Below are 24,249 nucleotides of genomic sequence, written 5' to 3' on the forward strand. Positions count from 1 at the left end.
AGAGGTGGAGATTTCAGTACCACTTGTTGTGGAACCCTCGGTCCCAGCACCCCTTGTGTCTGTCTTGCAGCCGAGTTCTGATCTGACACCTTCAGCATCGTCCTTGGTGTCTAGGAGCTGAAGCTCTCCAGTCAGCCCTGACAGGGATGCTTGGACCCGAACCTCTTTGGTGCCGAGCCTACCTCTCGGTGTGTTGGCTAGGTTGAGCTTGAGCCCTACATCCATCTCGGAGCCGATTGCTTTGGAGCCGAGGGCTACCTCCATTTACTTGGAACTGGGTCTGTCTTCGGAGCCAGAGAGATCTTCATTCGAGATGATGAGGAGTGTGCTGTCTCAGGAGGCAGCTCCGCACAAGGGTACCGATACTCTTCCCCTTCAAGCACCAACCTGTGTCTCAGCACCATATCTCTCTATTGACAGCAGAAACCTGAAGCCTCAGGAGCCCTCGTTGGGTGGCCCCCAGTCTTCCGAGACCTCCTCATAATACCCTTCTGAGGAGCCCCCTCAGAAGAGGATATGCAAGAGGAAGCATGTAGACTCTCCGGATGAGTCCATCACCTTGGACACTGACCTCGAGGAGCCAGAAGGGTCCCCTAGGTTGTTGTCTGATGATATCTCTTTTGTAGATATCTTACAGATCCTGAAGCAGAGTGGCGGCTGACCCACTGTCACCTCTTTTGATGAGGAGTCAGTGTACCTGAAGGCTTTCAGGTCTCAACCTTCAGCCTCTTGGTTGTCTCAACCTTTTGTTGAGCTCCTGGACCTAGTTAGTCGAAGGATATGGGAAACTCCTGATGCTGTGGAACCAGTCCCTAGAAGACCCAACAAATTTCTCTCTGCCCCCAAGGAGAAAGAGTTCTTGACCAAAGGTGTGCCTGTAGATGCCATGATGGTGGCAGCGGCCACAAAGAAGGAACTAGCGGAGACTTCTACATCTGTTCATCCACCGAACAAGGAGTCTCAAATGATGAATAGAAACGGGAAGCGTACCTTCTCTTCAGCAGCTTGTACTCTCAGATCGCTGAATTATCTCACACATTTTACTAGGCTTCAAAGAGATCTTCTCAAGTCTTTAGGAGATGCTCTTCAAGGTACATCAATTGAAGGAGTCCCAGAGAAGGTTACTGCTCAGTTGTCCACCTTAAACTCCATTGTTAACTCCATGAGGCTGACATCCTATGCAGCAGATGGAGCGAGTAGGGCAGCGGGTTCAGCAGTGTCCCTTAGGAGACGCTCTTGGATGCGCTTATGTAATTTTGTGGAGCCCTTCAAATCTACTTTTACCAATGCCCCCTTCGGTTCCTCTTTGTTTGGACCAAAGGTAAAGGATACACTCACCAGGTGCAAACAGGAAGGGAAAACTCTCTCTGCCATGGGAGTACATTTTACCGTCCCTTCTAGACCATACCCTAAGGGTCAGAAAGGCGGTAAAATGTGGTTCAAGAAATCCCAGAGATTTTTTTCCTGGATGCACAGAGTGATTCCTCCTTCAGAGGCAGAGGAGGAGGAGCTAATAGTAGACGTTACTCTAGAGGCGGGGGGGTAGCCACAAGACCAGGGTGGCTGCGATTCCTTTTGTGGTCATCCCTATCAGCGCTCCTGATGTGGGAACCGGCTGCGCTTCTCTGGAGCCAGTCGGGGGTTGCTTATCTTTGTATTCAGAACCCTGGTTCAACATCACCCAAGACAAGTGGGTACAAAGAATAATCACCAGAGGATACTCCATACCCTTCTTTTCTTCCACCTCACGCCCCCAAGAAGATCCCAGATGTTCCAGCCAATCACAGGGATCAAGCAACCATAGAAGTTCAAAAGTTGCTTTCAAAGAGAGTCATCCAAACTGTCCCCGCAGACGAGATAGGATTCAGAACTTACTCCAGATTCTGTTTAGTGCCAAAATGAACAGAGAACTGAAGGCCCATTTTAGACCTCAACAAATTAAACAAATCAGTAAAGAAGTCCAATTTCCAAATGGTAACCCTGCAGTCTATACTCCCTCTGTTAGGGAAATACATTTGGATGTGCTCCATAGACCTCCAAGATGCGTACTACCACATCAAAATGGACAGAGCATTGAGGAGTCATCGATGCTTTCGGTTGGGAGCCAGTCATTATCAATTTCGTGCTCTGCCCTTTGGTCTCATCACAGCCCCCAGGGTGTTCACCAAATGCATGGTGGTAGTGACAGCTCACTTGAGACGTCTTTGATTCCAAGTGTTTCCGTACCTGGACGACTGGCTCCTGACCTCCACCACCAGACATCTACTCCTACAAGCCAGGGATTCAGCCATCTAGGAATTACGATAAATTGGGAAAAGTCTGCCTTGTCGCCCTCTCACTTTGTGACTTTTATAGGCGCAGAAATAGACACAGTCGCCATGATGGCTCATCTCCCTGCAGACAGAATTCAAAATCTCAAACAACAGATATTCAACTTACTTCCTCAACAAAGAATCCAGTGCTGAAACATTTAGGGACCATGGCTTCTACCATTTCTCTATTTCCACTAGCCAACTGCATATGCAAATCCTTCAATGGCTACTCTTCTCCCAGTGGTCTCTTCATCACCTTCCTCTGTCTCATCATATTCTGATAATGGAATCTTGCAAAAGGGACCTTCATTGGTGGATTCAGCATGATCAACTGATGACAGGAACACCCTTCCTTCCTCGCCAACCTGTTGCTACTGTGACCACGGATGCCTCCCAGATTGGGGGGGGGCATTATCTAGGCAGGACTGTCCAAGGCACATGGTAAGATCACGAGGCTCACTTGCATATCAGTGTCCTAGAGATGAGAGCAGTGCTGCTGGTGTTGCAAGCTTTCTTGTAGCAACGCATGTCCTGGGGACAACCACTGTCATAGCTGACAAGCATAGCAAGGCAATCTTGATGCCGCACGAGTGGTCTCTGAATCAGAAAGTCGCGGAGCAGATTTTCTGCAAATGGGGACAGCTTTGCTGCGATCTGTTTTCCAGTCCAATCAACACCAAATGCAGCAGCTACTTCTCCCTTATCCCCCCTCTGGAGGAGTCACCGAGGGACGCACTTGTTCACAATTGGCCTCCTCTGCAAGTGATTTTTGTTGTTGGATCTTAGTGGTCTGGTGGTGCAATAGGGTTGGAGTAGATTCTGGAGGGATGGGACATTTAGTGGATGGTTTACTAGTTTGTGGGCGAGTGAGAGTTGATACCACTGAAGGAGGTGAGGGAGTTCAAGCCAGCCCAGTTCAGCAAGTGAGAGACAGTGGTGACTACAGTAGGATGCCCCTGTGGCGAATTTGGCGATTTTGTTGTAGCAGGTCTCTAGCTTGTTTAGATCACATTGCCTTAGGTTGGTATATATTGGAGAGGCATAAAATAGGGTGGAGATAAGGTGGGAATTTGCTATTGAAATCTTTGCTGCTTTGGTGAGAAATTGCTTATTTCTGTATAACGCTCCTAGTTTTGTGGACTTTTTTTTATGGTCATGGATATGTGAATGTCAAATTTTAGTTTATTGTCTATTTCCACTCCTAGCAATTTGGTGTGTTCAGTTGGGTATATAGTGGTGTTGTCTTTTGCTGTGATGTTAAAGTGAGAGTTGTTTTGAGTATGTTTGGTGGGTTGGAAGATGAGTAGTTTAGTTTTGTTTGGGTTGAGTATTAATTGGGCATCGGATAACCATGTTTCAACAGAGGAAAAGGCTTCCTGTGTGACTTTTTGCAGTTTGGGTAGGGACTGGGCTGAGCAGATGATGGTCGAGTCATCTGCGTATTGTATGAGTGTGCCATGTTTGGTGGCAGAGGCTAGATTATTGGTGTAAACAGAGAAGAGTAGGGGTCCAAGGATGGATCCGTGGGGAACCCCTATGGAGACAGGTAGTTGGGGATATGTCATTCTGCCATACAACGGATTGTTGGCGGTCAGACAGGTAACTCTGAAATCAGTTGGTGACCGATTGTGAGAAGGATAGGTTATTGAGGACAGAGATAAGTTGTTTGTGTGTTATTGCCAGTTAATTGTATGTAGCAGTGAGATATACTACTTTCTCATTGATTGTAGTAGTATATTTTCTCTGTGATGCTACCATTTTCTTAAGTATTGTGGTATAATGCCTCATTTTGCAGTGTTATGATGGTAATACACTTTGTTTTAAACTTTTTTTCCATTACTTTTTATGATGATACACAAAATACTATGCATGCAGAAACAATACCAAGTGGATGGGGACATGGAAAGGATAAATATGGTTATATTAACATTTTTAGGAAAGAAACTAAAGCAATAAAAGTGGGTGGATTCTGTATAGAGTGGGAAGAGTTAAGTATATGTGGAGACAATAAGCTATACAATGCTTAGAAGTCAGCTTCATCAAAGCCTAGTTTTTTTAAGTCCATTTTTATTTATTATTGTGTTTGATGGGATTACCCCCACTAGGCTAGTGGCCTGTCTTCAGGGGAGACATTTGTAATTACTGTGGGAAATTTGGTGATAACATCAGGGAAACTTCCCCTACTCTCTTCTATAGGTGCCATGGTATCTTTTACATCCACCACTCAAGCAGATGATGTTGGTTATGTCTTGTTTGAAGGACGACATTCAGGAGTGCAGCACCCCCCTTATGCTCCCCTGCAGTATCCTCGGTGTGGGTTTCTGGTGTGAGAATAAACTCCACAGCCTTTTGCACCAAAGGTGTGTGCGCTACCTGTTGCACCACTGACATTGTTTGCCAAATTATGCTTGTTCACATTGCTGCCTTTGTAGAAACTGCTTTTTTCCCACAGCTGTGGTAACCCATGGTAGTTATAATAAATTGGGGAGTGCAGGTGATCGCCCCTTGCATGAAAAGTGTGTAAGGATCTGCACCAAGCAGAAACTACTTTTTTGGCAAATGTCCATTTTATTGGTTCCCATTTGATGAAATGGGGCTTGCCAAAAAGTTCTTCAACAAATCATATTTGTGGATGAGGAGTACAGTTAATGAGTTGATGAAAGGTTTTAAGTGACTTCAGCAGATTTCTTTCACTTCTTTCAGCTGTTACTTAGCTGCAAAAATTTGGCAATGATTAGTTTGCTTTATAGTGAAGATATTTATTTTGTATCTAAATGGGTTATAACTATTGTCTATTTTTAATGACTGAATGAGGAATGTTTTGCTATCCAGAGAAATATGGTTAATCCTGTTCCTCATAAATGTGAACCATGTTAGACAACCTAACCCAGTGTCTGAACTGCATGAGTTGTGCATTTGTGTAGAATATCAAGAAAGTATTGTGCTAAATCACTATGTGATTGTTACTTTTTACCAGCAACTACTTGTTAGGCGATCTGGAGTGGGACAGTTGCACCCATTTCCCTCAGGGTGGGGAAATGTAATATTGGCCATTTTCTACGTTTCCCGTCTTGACTCCTATAGGGCTTAGAATCTCTTTGCCTACCAGTGCCTCTGGTGGCATGTTCATGGATAACCTTTATTATGAGAATTGTCCTATCCATTATGGTAGTTGTGTGATAAAGCAATTCTCCATGGTAATGGCCTCCATTTTTTCAGGGGAGGGGAGGGTTGGCATGAGACACTAGCATCCTGAATCCTAGAATATTTATAAGCCACTCACTATTGCTAGCACCTTGTCTTAGCATTCCTTGTATAGGATAACTTGATTTACTTTTCTATTGCCCAATTAACTTGCATTTTGTACTAACCCACTGTATCCCAAGAAAGTTGTTTTTCTGGTTATTACACCATTAGATGTATATTTTGTGGTATATGTAATTATGAGGAGTCTAATATATCTTTCAGTGTGTGCATTTCAGTCGTATTTGGGCTTCACTCTCAGAGTTTGTACATTATCACCTAGGCTGTAAAAGTGCTATACGATATTTCATTAAATGCACATCTTTTTCCCATGTCTCTTATTTTCTTGTTTTCATAGCTACCTTTTCATGATTCTGCATTCAGATTTTTTATCCATTCTAAGTAATGGATTTAAATGTTTCTTTTCTGTATTACTGATGAAAAGTGCCCTATACATATCAGTACTAAACTCTATTTGTTATACTTTAACCTTTCAGATTTGTCATGTTTGTACTGTTGACATCATAGCACTATTAGCCTCTTTGTGTTATGTTGTGTAGTATTCTCCACATATTGAAATTTCCATGTAGCACCAATGCTTTTTCTTTGTATATGTTTTGTTTCACAGGCCCAAAAAGGTGACTGTGCTAAAGCCATAAAGTATGCTATTGAGGTGGGTTATCGTCACTTTGATGGGGCATTTTCGTATGAGAATGAAGATGAAGTGGGTGAAGCTTTAAGGGAGAAGATAACAGATGGAACAGTGAAGAGAGAGGATATCTTTTACACTGGAAAGGTATGGATACTGCTTTATAATGCATTTTATTTGGAGAGGTAGGGAGGTTTGCATTAGGTTAGTGTCTTGTGCCAAAAGAAAATTGGAAGATCACAAAGGCTGATGTGTATCCCTTTAATAACGAGACCATGTCTTTTTAAAAAACCTGCCATTTGCTGCTTTTATGACCGAAGTTTAGCCAAGAAGCCCCAGTTGAATAATTTCAAACCTTGATAAAGTATTATCAAAGTTGAATGCAGAATACTATTAATTATCATACTGGAAAGTGGGCCATCTCATTTGTTGGGGTGGGGTTCGGGAAAACTGATAGCCTGTAACCAAAGAAAGCTAGGAAAACTGAATTTGTCACTTCCTTTTATGTAATGAATTTAGATTCCACTAAATGTTAAAATTAATTCATGCTCCCAAAGTGCATTAAGCAGTCAGATCCTTCACGTACAAAATGTCCATGGAAACACGCACACCTTGGGTGTTCTGTTGCTGTAACACTGCTTATGAATGTGACCACTTGAAATAACACAATACTTGTATGATTGCTCCTTTTCTTTTCTGATTTTGTGTGTTGTGTGTGTGCATCCACCAGTATTTAGCTTTTGCTGCTCTTCCAGACGTTATTATGTTGCCTCATTATTACTTGCTCTTGAAATAGACGTGTAGTATGTTTGTAAATTTGGAAGCTGAGTGGTTCTAGCTGAGAGTAGTGTGTGTGTTTTAGAATCACTTTTAATCTGAAAGAGGACTCTCTTTTTTTGTAGTTGCCTTTCTGTTCTAAGGGCCATTTATGTGCTTAATTCTTCATTATGCTTCATTTTAACAATCCATGCCTTTGAGCCCTTCAGCACTACAGTGAGAGGCCAGTGAACAAACCCATGCATGCTTTCTACGGTTTATCTGGACTTCATTTTGATGCTGCTGCTTTTCAGTTGTTTAGAACGGATATGATTAGTTTGTCTGAACTCGCTCATCTGTATATCTTTTACCTGTGAGGTCCACTTCCCTTATACTGGCATAAATGTGCACTCCACCCTCAGTGCATGAAGTTGGCTGTTTCTTTCTTTGCTCAATAGTCACTTGCCTCCCTGCAGCTGCTTATACAGGACACTTCAGTATGAGCCCACTCAACTTAAATTCGGGGACTGACTTCTTTTGTGAGCACAGGTTTACTAGTGATTTTGCATTTAACTTTTATGTACTGATTGGACTTACTAAGGATAGGAATTGCTAGCAGTTTTGAGTTTCATTCCTTTTGTATTTTTAGATGTAACTTGATGCTGGTGTAACCCATATTTTATTAGTGTGCTCAGTCTTAAAATTGTAGTTTATTGCAACCTGTGACACTTTTCATGGCTGCTGCATGTTTTCTCTAGTCTTTGAATATTCCAGACTGATTTGTGCATGTCATTAGATCTTACTTTTCCTGTTTTAATAGCTTGGCCCCTTACATACACCCATTTATGCATGTAATTTCCTGTATGTGTTTAGTGGCATTGTTTTCTGTAATAACTGATGATTTAGACTTTTTCATGATATAGGGGTCCTCTCTTTCTTTTCACCTCCTTCTTTTGCCAGCTGCTCCCTCCCTTTTTCTTTTTTGTAAAAGAATGTACTGTTAGCTGGTTCTTCACCTTCTTGTTGATCATAATATTTGATCTGAAGTAGTTAACTTCATTTATCTGCAACCTGTGGGTATTCGGATCCATATCGATCCGAGCCGGCAACATTTTATCAAGCATCTGCTTCAAGCTCCTCCCCTTACCTGTAATCCCTCACCTTTCCTACCTTCCCCCAGACCTCGTTTGCCGCTTCATGCGTACGCATCGTGGTCTCTCTAGCTCCAGGTTGGGTAGTGTAAGTGGAACTTTTGATTCTTTAGTGTGTGAGAGTAGTTGTTTATGATAGCCCTTCCTCCCCTTCGTCTTGTCGTCGGTTTGTTAAAAAAAAAAAATAGTTGGAAATTTTGTGTTTCTTTCTTGAATAGAGTAGGCCTAGCCAACCCCTGAGTGTGCGTGTGTCTAGTTTAGCGTTTGGCTCAGTGGAGTATATTATGGCTGACCAGCCTAAACCAATGTTCAAGAAATGCACAGAGTGTGGCCACAAGCTTTCACTGGCTGATGGCCATACTCTGTGTGTTATTTGCCTTGGCGTTCCCCATCTTACTTTGCCATGTGCTGCGTGTGTGCAGGGTTCAATCCCAGAGCCCTTAAAGAAAGGAAGGGGAAACTGGTAGCAAAAGGCCTGCTACCAGTTTCTGCCTTAGGGACGACTGCCTCGATATCGGCTCCTGTAGCCGACCAACCCCCCCAGGCTGGGACTCAACCTCCCACTAAGCCTGCTGAGGCGGGGACAAAAGCTGCAGATAAGGACGAAAAAGAGAGAGAGAGAAAAGGGTAGAGATGCACCGCAAGCGATTCCTGAGTGGGAGCCTTTTCCCAGTCCACCTGTGAAAGTTGTTAGGACCACTTCTCCTCGGCTCCATTCCCCTAGGTTCTCTCCGGAGCCGATGGAGCCCTTGGATCGGAGGCCTTCTTCGAGGTCATCTCATAGGGCCAGATCCAAGTCGGTCGCATCCTCGTGGTCGACTCTGAGTCTGTCGGAGCTTGACGTGGACAGGATGATGCTTAGATTCATTTGGACCCAAATCCAAATGGGAGTCTTGCCAGGCCCCTCTCCGGCTGGAGAGGGGACCTCTATGCCCTTCTTCCATCCCATCTTCCCTTCCTTGATCCAACTATATTGGTCTCTGGGTTTATGCATCCGAGGATCCTTGGAGCTGGGGGATTGGTGCTGACAGTTCCTCCAACCTTGACGCCTGCCATTACCTTGAGTTCCACGGATCAGACTTGTTCGGATCCGAGCAACTCTCAGGTCCGAGAACAGGGAGCCGGATCTGAGGGAACGGAGATGTCTTCGACTCCGACTTTGTCAGATCCGAGCCATTCCTTTGGAACCCTGGCTACCTTGGCCTCGGCCCCGATTTTCACGATGGAGCCGGGGAGAACTTCTTCCTTGTTGGTTGCCAAGGAGGTGCGCTCGCCTTCGGCCTTCGACATGGTGGATTGAGACCCCAGCCCATTGCCTTGGACTCCGCCCAGACTGGTTTGGATTTGGTCACGACTCCCATCAGCCTGTCCCAGGGACAGCCTGTGCCAGAGGACCCCCAGGTGGATCCCATTGTGGAATCCCCCCATGACGTACGAGCCCTCTTCAGAGAGTCCCACTGAGAAGGCCCCACGTAAGCATTCGTATAAGCGGAGGCACATGGACTCCCCCGAGTCCCTCACAGAAAATACTGACTTGGATGAAGGTGAGGGTTCCTCCAGGTCACCTCCCGAAGATGTCTCCTTTGGAGATGACATGGAAATCCTCCACCAGAGGGGAGGTTGGTTAGCTCCAAAACCCTCCACGGATGAATCCGTATTCTTGGAGGCCTTTGGCACGGGCCCATCTACATCCTGGGTGTCCCCTCCTGCAGATCCATTAGTGGATCTTATCACCACGCAGGCATGGAAGGAGCCTGACACCATAGCGCCAATACCCAAATGCCCAGACAAGATCCTTTCTCCTCCCACAGACAGACAGGCTTGGTACAAGGGATCCCCTGTGGACGCTATGGTGGTGGTGGCTGCCACCAAGAGAGAACTGGCTCAGGAAAGTTCTTCGTTCCACCCTCCGGACAAAGAGTCTAGGGCGGTGGACTGCTTTGGGAAGCAAGTTTTTTCTTCAGCGACGTTTTCCATATGAGCACTGAATTATTTAGCAGACATCATTCGACTCCAGCGAGACCTGGTCATGGAATTTGCTGTGTTGCCCCCAGAGTCCTTGTCGCCAGAGGACAAGCGGCTGTTCTCAGTGAAAATGTTGACTTTTAAATCCGTTTCTAACACATCCATGCATCTTCTTTCCCATGCCACGGAAGGAGTGGCTAGGGCGGCTGGGACTGGCTTAGCTATGAGGCGGCATGGCTGGCTCAGACTCCTGTCAATTCACGGATCCCTTCAAGGCATCTTTCATGAATGCTACCTTTGACGGTTCCTCCCTTTTTGGGAAGACCGTTCGTGACACCTTAGTCCAGAGCGAGAAGGACAGGAAGACTCAGTCTGCTATTGGAGTCCGCTTCTCTAGCCCTCCAAGATCCTTTTCTAGGAATCAGAGAGGACAGAAGAAGATGTGGGTCAGAAAATCTCAGTTTTCCCACGACACTCAGGATAACTCATCCTCTAGAGGCAGAGGGGGACAAGACAGATGCCGCTCCAGAGGCAGAGGGGGGTCCGAGGAACTTTGGGTTGAGGAAGACCTTCTCGGACCGACCTGCACAGCAACCCTGAGGGGTTGCCCAACTGTCCTACTCTGGAGACAGTCTGGGGAAGATTGTCATTGCACCCAACAGCTTGGGAGTCCATCATGACAGACCATTGAGTGCTCCAAATAATATCCAAAGAATACTCCATCCCGTTTATCACCCCACCTATACAATCAAAGCACCTCCCGGATGTCCCACCCGCGCAAAGGGAGGCCGCAGCACATGAGATTTCAAAGCTGCTTTACATTCGGGCCATTGAATCGGCCCCCCTCCCAGATCAGTCCAGATTAGGCATTTATTCCAGGTTCTTTTTAGTGCCAAAAAAGACGGGGGGACATCAGACCCATATTGGACCGGTCTACCCTGAACCTGTCGGTAGCCAAGCAGAAATTCCGGATGGTCACCTTAGTCCATCCTACCTTATCTCCGAGGATGCGACTGGATGTGCTTGATAGACCTCCAGGACGCTTACTACCATATCAAGATTTGCAGAAGCTCCAGGAGATTACTTTGCTTCCGGCTGGGAGCCAATAATTTCCAGTTCAAAGCCCTACTCTTTGGTCTTACCACAGCCCCTAGGGTGTTTACCAAGGTTATGGTAGTAGTAACGGCTCACCTGAGGCTTCAGGGAATTCAGGTGTTTCCTTACCTAAACGATTGGCTCCTCGCTGCTACCACCAAGCGTCTACTTTGCATGGCCAGAGACTCCTTCATGCATCTTGCAGTCAATCTAGGGATCACCATCAACATCTCCAAGTCCCGCCTAAATCCAACACAGACCTTGGAATTCATAGGGGCACGGTTGGACACTCTACTATTACAAGTTTTTCTCACTCAGGACAGGATCCAGAACCTACGGGCTCATGTGTCCGTGATCCTCTGCCCCAGGACACCGATGGCGAGCGACATTCTCCATGCCCTAGGCTCCATGGCAGCAGCAATTTCAATTCTACCATGTGCGCGCCTTCACATGCAGGTGCTTCAGTGGACCTTGGCAGTTCAGTGGTTTTGGTTAGACCTCCCCATAGACTACCCCATATGGATCAGCAAAGCCTGCAAGGCTTTTCTTCTTTGGTGGCTCCAATCACCGGAAATCTTGGCAGCTCTCCCATTCTTAACATCCCCAGCCCAAGCCACAGTGACCACAGATGCCTCCCAGCTTGGGTGGGGGGGGGGGCACTTTTTGGGAAGGACAGTTCAAGCCACGTGGTCCCAAACCGAGACCAGATTGCATATCAATGTTCTGGAGATGAGGGCAGTGCTTTTAGCGTTGCAAGCCTTTCACACTGTTCTCCCTCCGGGGACGATTGCAGTTCAGTCAGATAACATGTCCATTGTCTGGTACATCTACACACAAGGAGGGACCAGATCTTACCCTCTCTGCCGTGAGGCCATGAGAGTGTGGGAGTGGGTGATTTCCACCAATCGGTTTCTGATCGCAATGCACATCCCAGGATGCTCCAACATTTTAGCGGACAGATTCACTCGGGCTATTCTAATGCCATATGAGTGGTCTCTGAAACAGTCAATAGCGGAGGAGATCTTCCTAGCACGGGGTCACCCTTGCTGTGATTTCTTCGCATCTCCTTCCAACGCGAAGTGCAGCGAGTTCTTCACTCTAATCCCCTCCCCAGGGGACTCCCCCAGAGACACTCTAGTCCATACTTGGCCTCCCGGGTTACTGTATGCCTATCCCCCGCTACCTCTAATTCCGAAGTTTCTTCAGAAAGCATACCGACTGGCGTACAAAGTGATCCTCATTGCCCCATTCTGGCCATGTCAGGTGTGGTTCCCCTTCCTCTGGTCTCATGTTCTAACTCCTCCATGGATTCTAGATCCCATCCCCTGGGCATCAGTCCGTCCGACCTGGACAGCCTCAAGCTGATGGCTTGGTTGCTCCAGTTCCCCTGACCACTAGGACTCCCGGTTTGTCATATTTGGTAGAGAGTATTCTGGTGGCATCCCTCCAAGCTTCCACTAGGAACGTTTACCGCAGCAAATGGAAATGCTTCTCTATTTGGGCTTCTCAGAGAAACATAGATCCATTTACTGCCCTGGTTCATGGAGTCTTGGAGTTTTTGTCATATATTTTTCAACAAGGGGCTAGTTCCTCCGCAGTGAAAGTACAACTGGCAGCCATATCTAATTTTCATATTGACGAAAATTTGAATGCTCTGGCCTCCTTGAGATTGTGCAAGGTTTTTCTAAAAAGTACTTCTCTGTTGCGTACCCCCCCGTTAAGAATTCCGTCCCCCCTTGGGACCTTACTCTAGTTATACAGGCATTGGTGGCACCCCCTTTTGAACCAGCAGCGTCAGTAGACTTAAAATTTCTGTCCTGGAAGACGGCCTTTTTAGTGGCCATTACTTCGACTAAAAGGGTTTTTGAGATCCAAGCTTTGTCTGCCGTGCCCCGCCTACTTGATTTTTCATAAAGACAGGGTTTTGCTTCGCACAAACCCTTCTTTCATACCGAAAGTGGCTTCTGAATCTAACATTAACCAGATGATTAATCTGCCTGTGTTCTTTCCAAATTTCCAGAACAAGAGTGAATATAAGCTGCACTTGCTAGATGTTCATAGACCGCTTCATTTCTATCTACATAGGACTAAGCAATTTCGTAAGTCTGACCAATTATTCGTGTCCTTTTTCTAGATCCTTTTTGGGCAAGGCCATTTCCAAGGTCTCCTTAGCCAGGTGGATTACACAATGTATACTGCAAGTCTATAGGGATAAAGGCCTATCCCCATCTGGTCCTGTTAAAGCCCATTTCACCAGATCTATAGCAACGTCTGCTGCTTTTTGGTCTAGGGTTTCTCTGGATATCTGTGCAGCAGCAAGTTGTGCAAGGTCACATACATTCATTTCTCATTATAAGTTGGATTTGATCTCTATAGGGAGAGCATCCTTTGGCTGTGCGGTGCTCAGGAATATCCTTCCATGAGGGCCTCCCAGGCATTTTGGTAGCTGGGACTTTGTCCCACAGGTTGCAGATAAATGAAGTTAACTACTTCAGATAAAGAAGTTATGTACTCACCATAACGTTCCATCTGAGTAGTTATACTTCATTTTCTGCAACCGTCCCTCCCTCCTTCCCCCGAACCTGTTCTAGGTTAATGTTATTGAGTTGCTAATAGTTTGGTTAGTGGCAAACTCGATCTGAGGGAAGGTAGGAGAGGTGAGGGATTATGGGTAAGGGGAGGAGCTTGGAGCAGATGCTTGATGTTGCCGGCTAGGATCCGATATGAATCCGAATACCCACAGGTTGCAGAAAATGAAGTATAACTACTCAGATGGAAAGTTATGGTGAGTACATAACTTCTTTTTTCTTGTCTTGGAGTTTGCCCCTTGTAGTATTAACTTTAGTAATCCTTTTATGCTGGGTTTTCCTGTGGACATCTTTTGTTTTTTACCCATCCCTTACTGCCTTCGGTTGCTTGTTTTTCTTTCAGCAGCGTTCAGTTTTTTGTTTTCTCTGGCATTGTAAATGAAGTTATTGCATTTTTCTTGATCTGTGATGCAACATTCAGCTGTCTCTTCTTTTTGCTATTATCCCATGTCTACCCTCTCTTAAATCTGAAGACCGCAGTAGTCTATTCCCTTATCTTTCTAATTTGCCCTGCCACCTAAAACCTTCAACACAGCACTGTTTTGTCCCTTGTCAGTTCTGGAAGATCAGAAACTATCTTTGTCTCCCTCTTTCTTGTTTTCACTTCTGTCTGGCTGTGTATTCTGTCTTCTTCCCGTAGTATCCTTTCTTGCAACTATTCTCACTTGCCTCTTCTAACATCTTCATACCTCTCTACATAATGATATGGTGCTTTTCTTGGTCAACTGTGAGAGAAAGATGACACTGTTTTTCTAATACGTTTTGAGAGCAGTCACCACCCATTATTGACATAAAGGATATATATTTATACACTTAAGCCTTGTTCAGCCATCAGAGAACCAACTTCTCTCTTTCATTCTTTTAAGAGCTTCTTTTGCTGTATAGTCCCTTCCATTTTCTTTCTAATTTCCCCTGCCATAAACCCTTCTCCATAGCCCCAGGTTTGGTTTTGTTCCCTTGTGTCAGTTCTGGGAGATTAGATGTCTTGTGTCTCCCTCTTCTTGTTTTCACTTCTCACTGGCTTTGTGCTCTGGTCTGGGGTGAATTGAGAGATTTGGTGTTGTTGTTTCTAGTCCATTTTGATAACAGTTGCCACACATTTTTTTGCTCATTGTTGACATAAAGGATGTATATATCTGTGCACTTAAGCCTGGCCCAGTTGTCAGAGAGCCAACCCCTCTCTTTCATTCTTTAGCAGACTTTTGCTGTATATCATTTATCTGTTTTCCTCTCTGTCCATTCCCACAGCCCCCCCCCCCTTTTTTTTTTAGTTCTCCACTCTTTGCATCCCTCTCTCTCTTTTTTTTTTTTTTTTTTTAAGTAAAAAAAAAGTAGTTTTTTAAAGGAATAAAGTTCAGGATAAAAAGTGAACTCTAGCCCCTGTTCCTGTCTTGAACTGCTTCCTTGATTGAACGCTTATTACATAAGTGTTTACAAATTGTGAAAACTGTAGGTAGACCCCCCCCCCCCCCCCCGAGTAACTAAAGGAAATGTATTTAGATATTAAACAAGAAAAGGAAACAAGTACAGGGGAGCAAAACTCTATCTAGCCCCCATTCATCTATTGAACTGCTACTGAAATTGTATTCAATCACATTTACAAATTGTGAAGACTATATAGGTAGGTTCAACCCCTTAGTAGCTAAAGGAAATAAGTTTATGCATTAACTGATTCCAGTACTAAAATATTTCATGGTAAGACATGTAGAGATGTCCAAAGACCTGTATCTGGAGCATTTCTCTCCAGGCCTCTGCTGAAAATGGGCTCTGTCCCAGTCAGACTCTCTTGGTAAACAAATGTTAAATAAATAAATAATGCATAAATAGCAATGTTGGGCTTGAATTTCAGTTTGTGAGGAACCTAAAATCCATTCCTGGAACAATAAAACATGCAGTGCTTTGGTACCATGGAATAAGTCTGCTATTTCAGACTATTGAATGTTGATTCCTGGCAGTGCCATCATATATGTTGCCGTTTTCCTTGTTGACTGTATCCGTGCTAGTATTGTCTCTCCTCATTATGGGCTTGTTTTTTGAGCTAGGTACAGTGAAAGGTGTTTTTTTTTTTTTTTTTTTTGAGTCCTCAATGTTTTGTAATTTGTGTTTTGTAGCTGTTCTGTTAGTAGGTTTATTAATATGATTGGGTTTGTTCCATTTCTTAAATGGTTGTTTGGGATTATGGTGTGGAATAAATTGACATTTGTTACAAATGTTTGAACAATAATTGAACAATTTTTAATGTATTTCTAGCACTGGGTAAATGTATCATGGGGAAACAGTAGAAGGAATTATTTTCAAATTCTAAAAAGGATTTACACATTATGGACTTTTAAGTGTTGGGCTTAATAAGTTGCCCAGTGAGTAGATTATTTTTATTTTATTTATTTTGTATTACTTTGGCTTGTTCTGATTTGTCTTTATAGTTATCACCTATAATTACACACAGGAATTGCTGTACAAAGGGACATCTAATCTGAGGGTCAGATAATGATTGGATATGGGAGGGATCTGGAAGCAGTTAAATGAAAGTTGGCAGTCTTATTTGTCATTTGCTATAAAACAGGCTGTAAATTTTCTGACTGAGTGGCACACCAGTTGTGTAAATTTACTGTGCATTTCAGAGAAGATGTACTGGATCAGGTTTGGTATGTCAAAGCCAGTTGATGTCTTTGTCTTGCTGACATCACTTTCCATGGAATCCTGGATGAACCAACTATCCAAACAAATTTTAAACAAATGCTTTTAAGTGTGCCGTACCATTAAAATATGGTGGTAAAAACATACTCCTTGTGAAAAGACTTAGTATGATGATGAGTGATGATGGTGTGATTTTCGAGAAGTTTATTCTGCCCATTAACTAAAAACATTTGTCCATCGTGCCCTTTTGTTGTTTGAAAAAGTAGATCTGCCTACTTTCTGCACTTGTGTGTAGATCTTTAACAAAATGCCATTTTAATAACTGAACTGACTGATATATTCTAACTGATGACACCTTTTAGCAGCAATGTCTGTGTTTTATAAACTTTTATTTTGTAACCTTTTGTAGGGGAAGCTGCTTCCTCAACAAGTTGCAGGAAAGAATATACGAGATCCTGAATTTACTTTATAAACAAGACATGACCAGCACAGACCAAATATTTAAGAACAGTCCCCAGGATTCAGCAATCTCTGCATGGTGTGCAGGAATAGTGCAAAAGCTGCTGCACGCAATATGGCCGACGAGCGATCTAGGAACGAGCTCCCGGGACATGCACAAGCACTCCTAAACTATTAGTGCATGGACACAGCTCCTGTATGTTAATTACCCCATTTGCAGGTGAAAACCATGCAAATGAGGTGAATTAGCGATCCAGGAAGCAGGCGGGCATCTGTGCAGGAATAGTGTAACCTGCAGAAATGTATTCGGCTACTAACCGAATACATTTCTGCAAATTACAAAACGGAGGCATGACAGCTCCAAAGAAAGCATGTATTCAATGTAGTAGGCATGCCAATGGACAAATATATGGCAATTGGCATGGTAAATAGTTGCAAAATTATAAAAAATAACTTTCATTTATTTTTTGGCCAATTTCGGCCATTTAAGTGTAGGGCAGAGGTGCGCAAATGGGATCAGCCCGAAAATAAGAAAAAAAATTTGGAAATAAGCTTTGCATTAGTAATCAGTTTTATGCAAATGAGGAGATTGATACTGAATCACAGATTTCCCCTCACTGTTTGCTTGCACTCAACCATGTAGGTGCAGCAGCACCATGGTATAAGCATAAGCAGTGGATGACCTCATAAGGGGAAGTGTCATGCATGCTGTAATCTTATTGGAACTCTGCGGCTGTGTTTGCCTTTAGCTAAGCACAGCTAAGGAAGAGAGGTGTGTCTGAGACTGCCTAGCAGTGTTTACATTGCGTAAACAGGTGTGCGCGCAGTGTTCCAGGTTTTAAACAAAACAAAAAAAAAAACAGGAAATAGCAGCTCTGTTCACATCTGAGCACTGGGTATGCACAGTGCACCTCGGGGCTTAAATGGGAAGGCAATGGAGAAGGGAAAACAGTAGGAAGGCGATCAAGGAGAACTAGCATAGCTGGCAGGTGAAATGTATCAGAATCAGCCAGTTACACAGGCAGCAGCCCAGCACACTACTGTATATTATGCAAACACCTTTCAATCTGGTTTTTCCCACAAACTCTACACCACTGGTGTACACAGACGAAATTTTACCCTGACAAAACTAACAAAATGATAGGGGGCTACTGTCGCTCTCATACATCAATATGTGGAAGAGGCTGAGGGTGGTGAGGATGAGAATGCTGAAGACCAACCCAGAGTGAGGAGAAGGAGAAGAGTGTAAAGACCCAGGATAACCTATCAGGGGCTACATGAGCTGGAGATAGTGGAGCGCTATAGGGTGGACCGGGACATCATACAGCAAATTGTTGAGCTGTGCCGGCCATGCCTCACACACAAAACCAACAGAGTGGAGCCCATCCCAGTGGATACCAAGGTATGTGTAGGCTTAAGAATACTAGCCACAGGTACCTTCCAAAGGCCAACTGGGGATATCATGGGGATCTCACAAGCATCAGCATCCAGGGTACTCTACCAGATGCTGGATGCCATGTCAGCACATATATTTCCTCAACACCCGTGAGGCGCTGACCAGCAATGTGAGTCTCTTCCACCAAATAGCAGAATACCCTGAGGTAGTGGGTGCTATAGACTGCACTCACATACACATCAAAGCACCACCCGGCGAGCGGGGTAGGGTCTACATAAACCGCAAGGGCTTCCCCGCTATCAACTGCCAGGCTGTGTGTGATGCCCTGGGCATTATAATGAATGTGTGTGCTGGTGGCCCTGGAAGCTATCATAACTCCAACATCAGGCGTATGATACAGCTGTACCAGAGATTTACCAGTGGGGACATCCCATATGGCCACCTAATAGGGGATGCGGGTTAAGCACTGGAGCCGTGGCTGATGACACCCATCAGAAATGCACACACACCCAAACAAGAACTCCATAATGAAGCACACGCACAAACCAGAATAATAATAGAACATGTGTTTGGGATGCTCAAGTCATGGTTCGGGTGCCTGGACATATGCGGTGGAGCCTTGCAGTATTCTCCAGCTACATGTACACAAATTTTTATTGTATGTGCCATGCTACACAATATCATCCTGTGGAAACAGGTGCAACAGGAACAGCACGGGGCAGGGCCACACAGCCCACCCACCATTGCCAAGGCCAACACAGGCACAGAATGACGCAGAGGAGGAACAACCTAAGCCTGCACATGTAGGTAGAAGGTGTGCCTAGTATGCTTAGGCTTTGGCAGAGAGGCAACACATAGCACATACACGGTATGAACCTAGGGGAATAACACCTCTGTCTGACTCACACATACAGTAAAAGGGATGCTAAACATGACACTACCTGTGCTTTATCATGTATAGGGAGTGTACTATGTGCATCCGACATAGCCCTCCAGCACCATCCTCAATACTGGCACAGCCCCAAGGTAAGTCACTCTTCCTGTCAATTGCTGAATGGAGTAATATGTTCTGCTAGTTGTAGCTATGGTATGGATGTGAGCATGCAAGGGAATCAGGTGGCTAAATGGTATGATAGCAGATAGTGGACACCTATATGGGCAGCATGGAATCCATAACAAATACTGGTGTCAACAAAGTAGGCAGTACTGGACAAGGTGACAAATCCCACTGCAGTACATGTGGTGGCTCAAATGTGTGTCCATAGGACACACACATGCATGTCAGTGAGGCTGGCATACCCAACAACAGCCTCAGTCAGCAGGACAGGTGTAGTTGACCATAAAGAAAGGCTGTGCTAAGGCCTTCAATTAATGGCAATGAAGACCCCCCCCCCCTCCAGACCTACACAGACAGAGACTACAACAGGTCAAGCAACTGTATGTTAGTTCTGCAGGATAAGAAGGCTGAAACTGAAATGTAGGTCAATAAAACCCAAGATCTGTACTCTACTGATATGCCTCTAGTCTGCATGATAGGTCAGGATACAAAACGAAATGAAAACCAACAGACTACCTGAAATACCAGTACAGTCCTAGCAAATATTTACAGTTTTCAGGTGTGCCCCCCCCCCCAGAATCCTATGCAGGGATGGCCTTTGGTCATTTGGTGCCCTAGGCAAAACAGCTCCACAGCACCTCCCCCACACCACCCAGTGCCCCCATCCTGGTCTACCTACATCATCCAGATTGCTAGAAAAGCGTCCCTGCTAGAGTGGTGCCCTAGGCAGTCACTTAGTTGGCCCCTGCCTAAGGCCAGCTATGATCTTATGTTGAAATGCAGTAACCTGTATGAGTGGGGTTAATAACAGTGGAGCACAGATTACCTGAGCTGGCCCAATTTACAGGATAGATTCTTGCATGTGTACAATATGCAGGGCTCTGTGTGTTAGGTTGTTGTGTTGTATATTGTGTGGAAGTGGTCAGCATGTAGGCATGGAGGGTTGTGTCCCGATGGCCTATGGCCAGTACTGTTGATGACAGGGCCAGGTTCTGACAACTGCAGTGCCAACCACAATGCATCCCAGCAAGACGCAATTCAGCAGTCATCCATACACCTTGTTCAGATGTCAATATCTGTCACTATCTGAAAGATTGACATGCCATGAATGTGGGCCCAGACATGCACACAGTACACAGGTGGAAATACTCTAGACAAAGTATATAAAATATAACTGTCAACTGCAGACACCTTTGGAATTGTACATACAGGTTAGCAGCACATTAGTTGTCTGTGTACTATGGAATACTGATGTCTGGCCAATCACTGTCGGACCACAAAAGGCACAGTTATGAAGTAATGAGAGACTGACTGTCTCCACACAAGGCAGCATAAGGGTAATGTCCCAGGTATATCTGTGAGTCAGCTGCAGTAAGCTTCCATATCGTACATGCACTCAGCTCACCCCGCCATCAGCCACAGGTTTATCACAGGTCATATCCCTGTTGTTGGGAATGAATACAGTATGACCACCACTTCTCTATGGGAATACCCACAGAATTCAGCATGCTGAAGATGTGTCCCATGCAGGTGTCTCCTTATCTGTAAGCAGCACCCTGCCAGCATCCAGAACAATGGATTAATATGGACAGGAACTATTGTCATTAACACCTTGCACACTTACACTGTCACCCCAGGGGAATCCAGTGGCTTGCAGCCTGGGACTGTGGGAGTGACAGAATGCACTGGCCTGCTACGGATGGCCTGCATCACTACCAAATGCCCTACAGTCCTCTGTCAAAGGCCTTTGCCTCACCTGTAGTGCCAATGTATGTTATCTCATGGGGTCCCAGCTAACAACATAACACAGTCCACAGAACACAAATGCAAGGCCATGTCGACAAATCCCAGTAGTATGCCCACCATGTCCTACTGCATGAACTGTGGACCAACCCCTAAATAATGCTGGGATGAAGGGACAACTATAGGGATACTTCGCAGATATCACTCGCATGATGTTAGGAAGAGGATAGAATAACAAAGTGGGGGGGGGTGTAGAAGCATGGATGCCATGGAGTGTGTGAAGTCTGAAAATTTGTGTGCCCATGCTACCCCTGCCAGCAAACTCAGTAATGGGTGGCTACAAACCCACGTGTAAACCACAGTGTGAAGGGGAACTGTCCAGATATATGAGCCCTACCTCTGGGTAACCTGGGTGAATCTGTAAATCTGAGAGGTATGGCCACAGCAGGATATGGCCATTCTGTTATGTTGATAGATATACAAGCAGGGGATCCTCAGCCACCACAGTACCAAGGTGCTGGACCATTCACACAGACCCATCAGCAAGTGTCTGCAGCTACCCCTCCAGAATGGCATGAGTGTGCAAGAATATGTGGGCTGCAGACCACAATACTAGACACAGCTTCATTCATTTTGTATTTCCCAGAAAATAACTGTGAGCAAATAAGTGTATCTGTCAGTAGTTAATGACATAATACATCACAGTGTAAAACAGTACATATGTCTGAATATCTCTGCTAACACCAACCATGTAACACAAGCAGCACAGACACAATAACTATCTTTAGCCCATTGTGACTCCATATTGTCATCCTATCTACAGATATCCTGCAGAAACAGGTTGCTAGCTGTAGGTGTAGAACACAAAATCCTGCACTGGAGTACAACCTACCTGGAATACATTCACACACTCACTACAGAAGGTCATACTGGGCATGCTCCTACACCTAGAGAAATGAAGCCCATGTCTGACAACAACAGTGGACTATACATATCTGTCAGTCTCAGATGTCTGCACACGCACCACATTGTGCATCATTCATGCTTTGCACAAACATTGGATAGGAATACTCACATATATCCAAGGCCAACACACTGTAATAGGTCAGACATACACACAGATGTGGGGAAGAGAGAGGCAGACAGTGACAAAGAGAGTGGCGTCATGAGGCCTGTCCCACCCACCACACATCCAGTTGGCCAATATCACATGATGTGCTGTCAATCACTGTAGACATTTGCTTTTGGTAGCCCTCAGCCCTATAGTGTCTGTGGTGCTTGTGATAACTGTGTAAGATGATAGTACAAATCAGTATTCATCTAGCATTTGTATACCCAGTCCTGTCAAATGTAAAGTTGTGTGTGACTGAGTGTTTTGTGTGTGTGTGTGTGTGTGTGTGTGTGTGTGTGTGTGTGTGTGTGTGTGTGTGTGTGTGTGTGTGTGTGTGTGTGTGTGTGTGTGTGTGTGTGCTTCCAGAGGAATGGTTTATGGTCCATTTACACACACTGCACTTCCCATAGCCCATGTTAGCATTCATGCTGATGTCAGTCACCTTGAAATGACCCTCTGGCCAATTATCAGCCCCATAATATCCATGGCATGTGTGATAACTGCGTAATGCTATAGTGTAACATACTAGTTAGGTAGGAGTTCTAATCCTAGACATCGCAACTGTGAAATCCTGTGTGTGTGTGTGTGTGTGTGTGTGTGTGTGTGTGTGTGTGTATAATAGAGATTAATGATTTTGAGGCTATTCACAGTCACTACACCTCCCTTTGCCCTTCTTTAGCAAGCCTGCTGTCAGTCACCTTGAAATACCCCTGTGAACAAGGTTTGCCCCTATGAGCTCCGTGGAGCATGCCATAAATGCGGAACAATGTAGTAGCAGTAACTACACAGGTACGCATTTGAATGTCATCTGTGGCAAGTGTTTGTGTGTGTACATATGTATGTGTGTACCTCAAAGATTTTTGCCCCATTTACACCCGGTACACATCTCGGAGCCTGACTTTAGCAGTCCTGCAGATATCATCCACCTTACAAGTACCTGTTTCCAACCCTAAACCATGTCAGGTCAGTGGTGCATGTGGCAAATGCATAACGTAATGGTCCGGAAAGATTATTAGATAAAGGTTTTAACCTCACCCCTGGCAAATGTAAATGTGTGTTTAGGGTAAAATTATTTTTGGGATCTCTCACCCACTACATCACCCAATGCCAGTATTTACAAGGGCTGGTGATGTTCCTCACCTTAATTACCTTGGGACAACATCCATCCTATAAGCTCCGTGGCCTGTGCGATAAATGTGGTACACTGTAGTAGCAATACTTAACTAGGTAGGGGTTTTAATCTCAGTACTGGCAAGTGTGTGTGTGTGTGTGTGTGTGTGTGTGTTTGTGTGTGTGTGTCATAAATATCCTGTGTGGAGGTTGCTGTGATTATGTAATAACAGGATGAATTGTGGGGCGGGTTTTGCTAAATTATTATATTGAGGACCTAGTATATGTCACATTGTTCTCCTTACAAGGACAGCAGATGTCAAACACCAGAGAAGCTGGTGTAGACAATCCATAGCCCTACATGTGACATTATGGATTGTTGAACAAGATAGGCAACCCTTGTATTACTCAGAGAACACTCTCCACCCATGTCTCGTACACAAACACACTTGGCTGAGCAACAAACCACCATATTGGTAGTTCCCTGCATATTGCCTCACAGATAGTAACCACGGTGTGATTGCAGTGGACTACATGCCTGTTGACCACAAGAGTGCCACTGACATCAGAAAGTACTGTGATGTGTTACATCTCCTGACTGTGTGTTATCCAGCAAGTAAAAGGACATGGCACCCTGTTCCATCCCTACAGTAGGCAAATAAATGTTTACAGTGTTCCTTTTGCTATGATCCCCACTGAATGCCTGCAGCAACTGTAGTAGAGTCTGCAAATGTAACCCACAAAGGGAATACCATGCCTTATACACATGCCCTGTATGAACAGACAAAACCAACTCCAACGAATACCTGTATTATGCTGTCAGTGTAGGTGCAAGCACAACCTTGGTTCCATAGCCAGATCTCCCCAAATGAGGTCAGGAATGCTACAACAAAAGATAATCTGTACACACAACATTGCCCCAGAGACCTCAAGTACATGTGTGTGGGACATGTGCACAACCCAGACACTGTCCATGT

General features: G+C 44.8%; 1 protein-coding gene across 1 annotated transcript in view; it reads left to right on the top strand.

Moving 5' to 3' along the window:
* The window catches only part of LOC122814952 (aldo-keto reductase family 1 member C1-like), a 337,408-nt gene that overhangs the window by 56,447 nt on the left and 256,712 nt on the right, over positions 1-24,249 (top strand). Inside the window, exon 2 of the mRNA XM_044087211.1 lies at positions 6,184-6,351. Within this exon, the coding sequence (XP_043943146.1) occupies positions 6,184-6,351 (168 nt within the window). The remainder of the gene's footprint in view (positions 1-6,183; positions 6,352-24,249) is intronic.

Source organism: Protopterus annectens, chromosome 11.part0 (genome assembly GCF_019279795.1).
Source record: "Protopterus annectens isolate FY-2018-M chromosome 11.part0, PAN1.0, whole genome shotgun sequence".
NCBI classification, from domain to species: Eukaryota; Metazoa; Chordata; order Ceratodontiformes; family Protopteridae; genus Protopterus; species Protopterus annectens.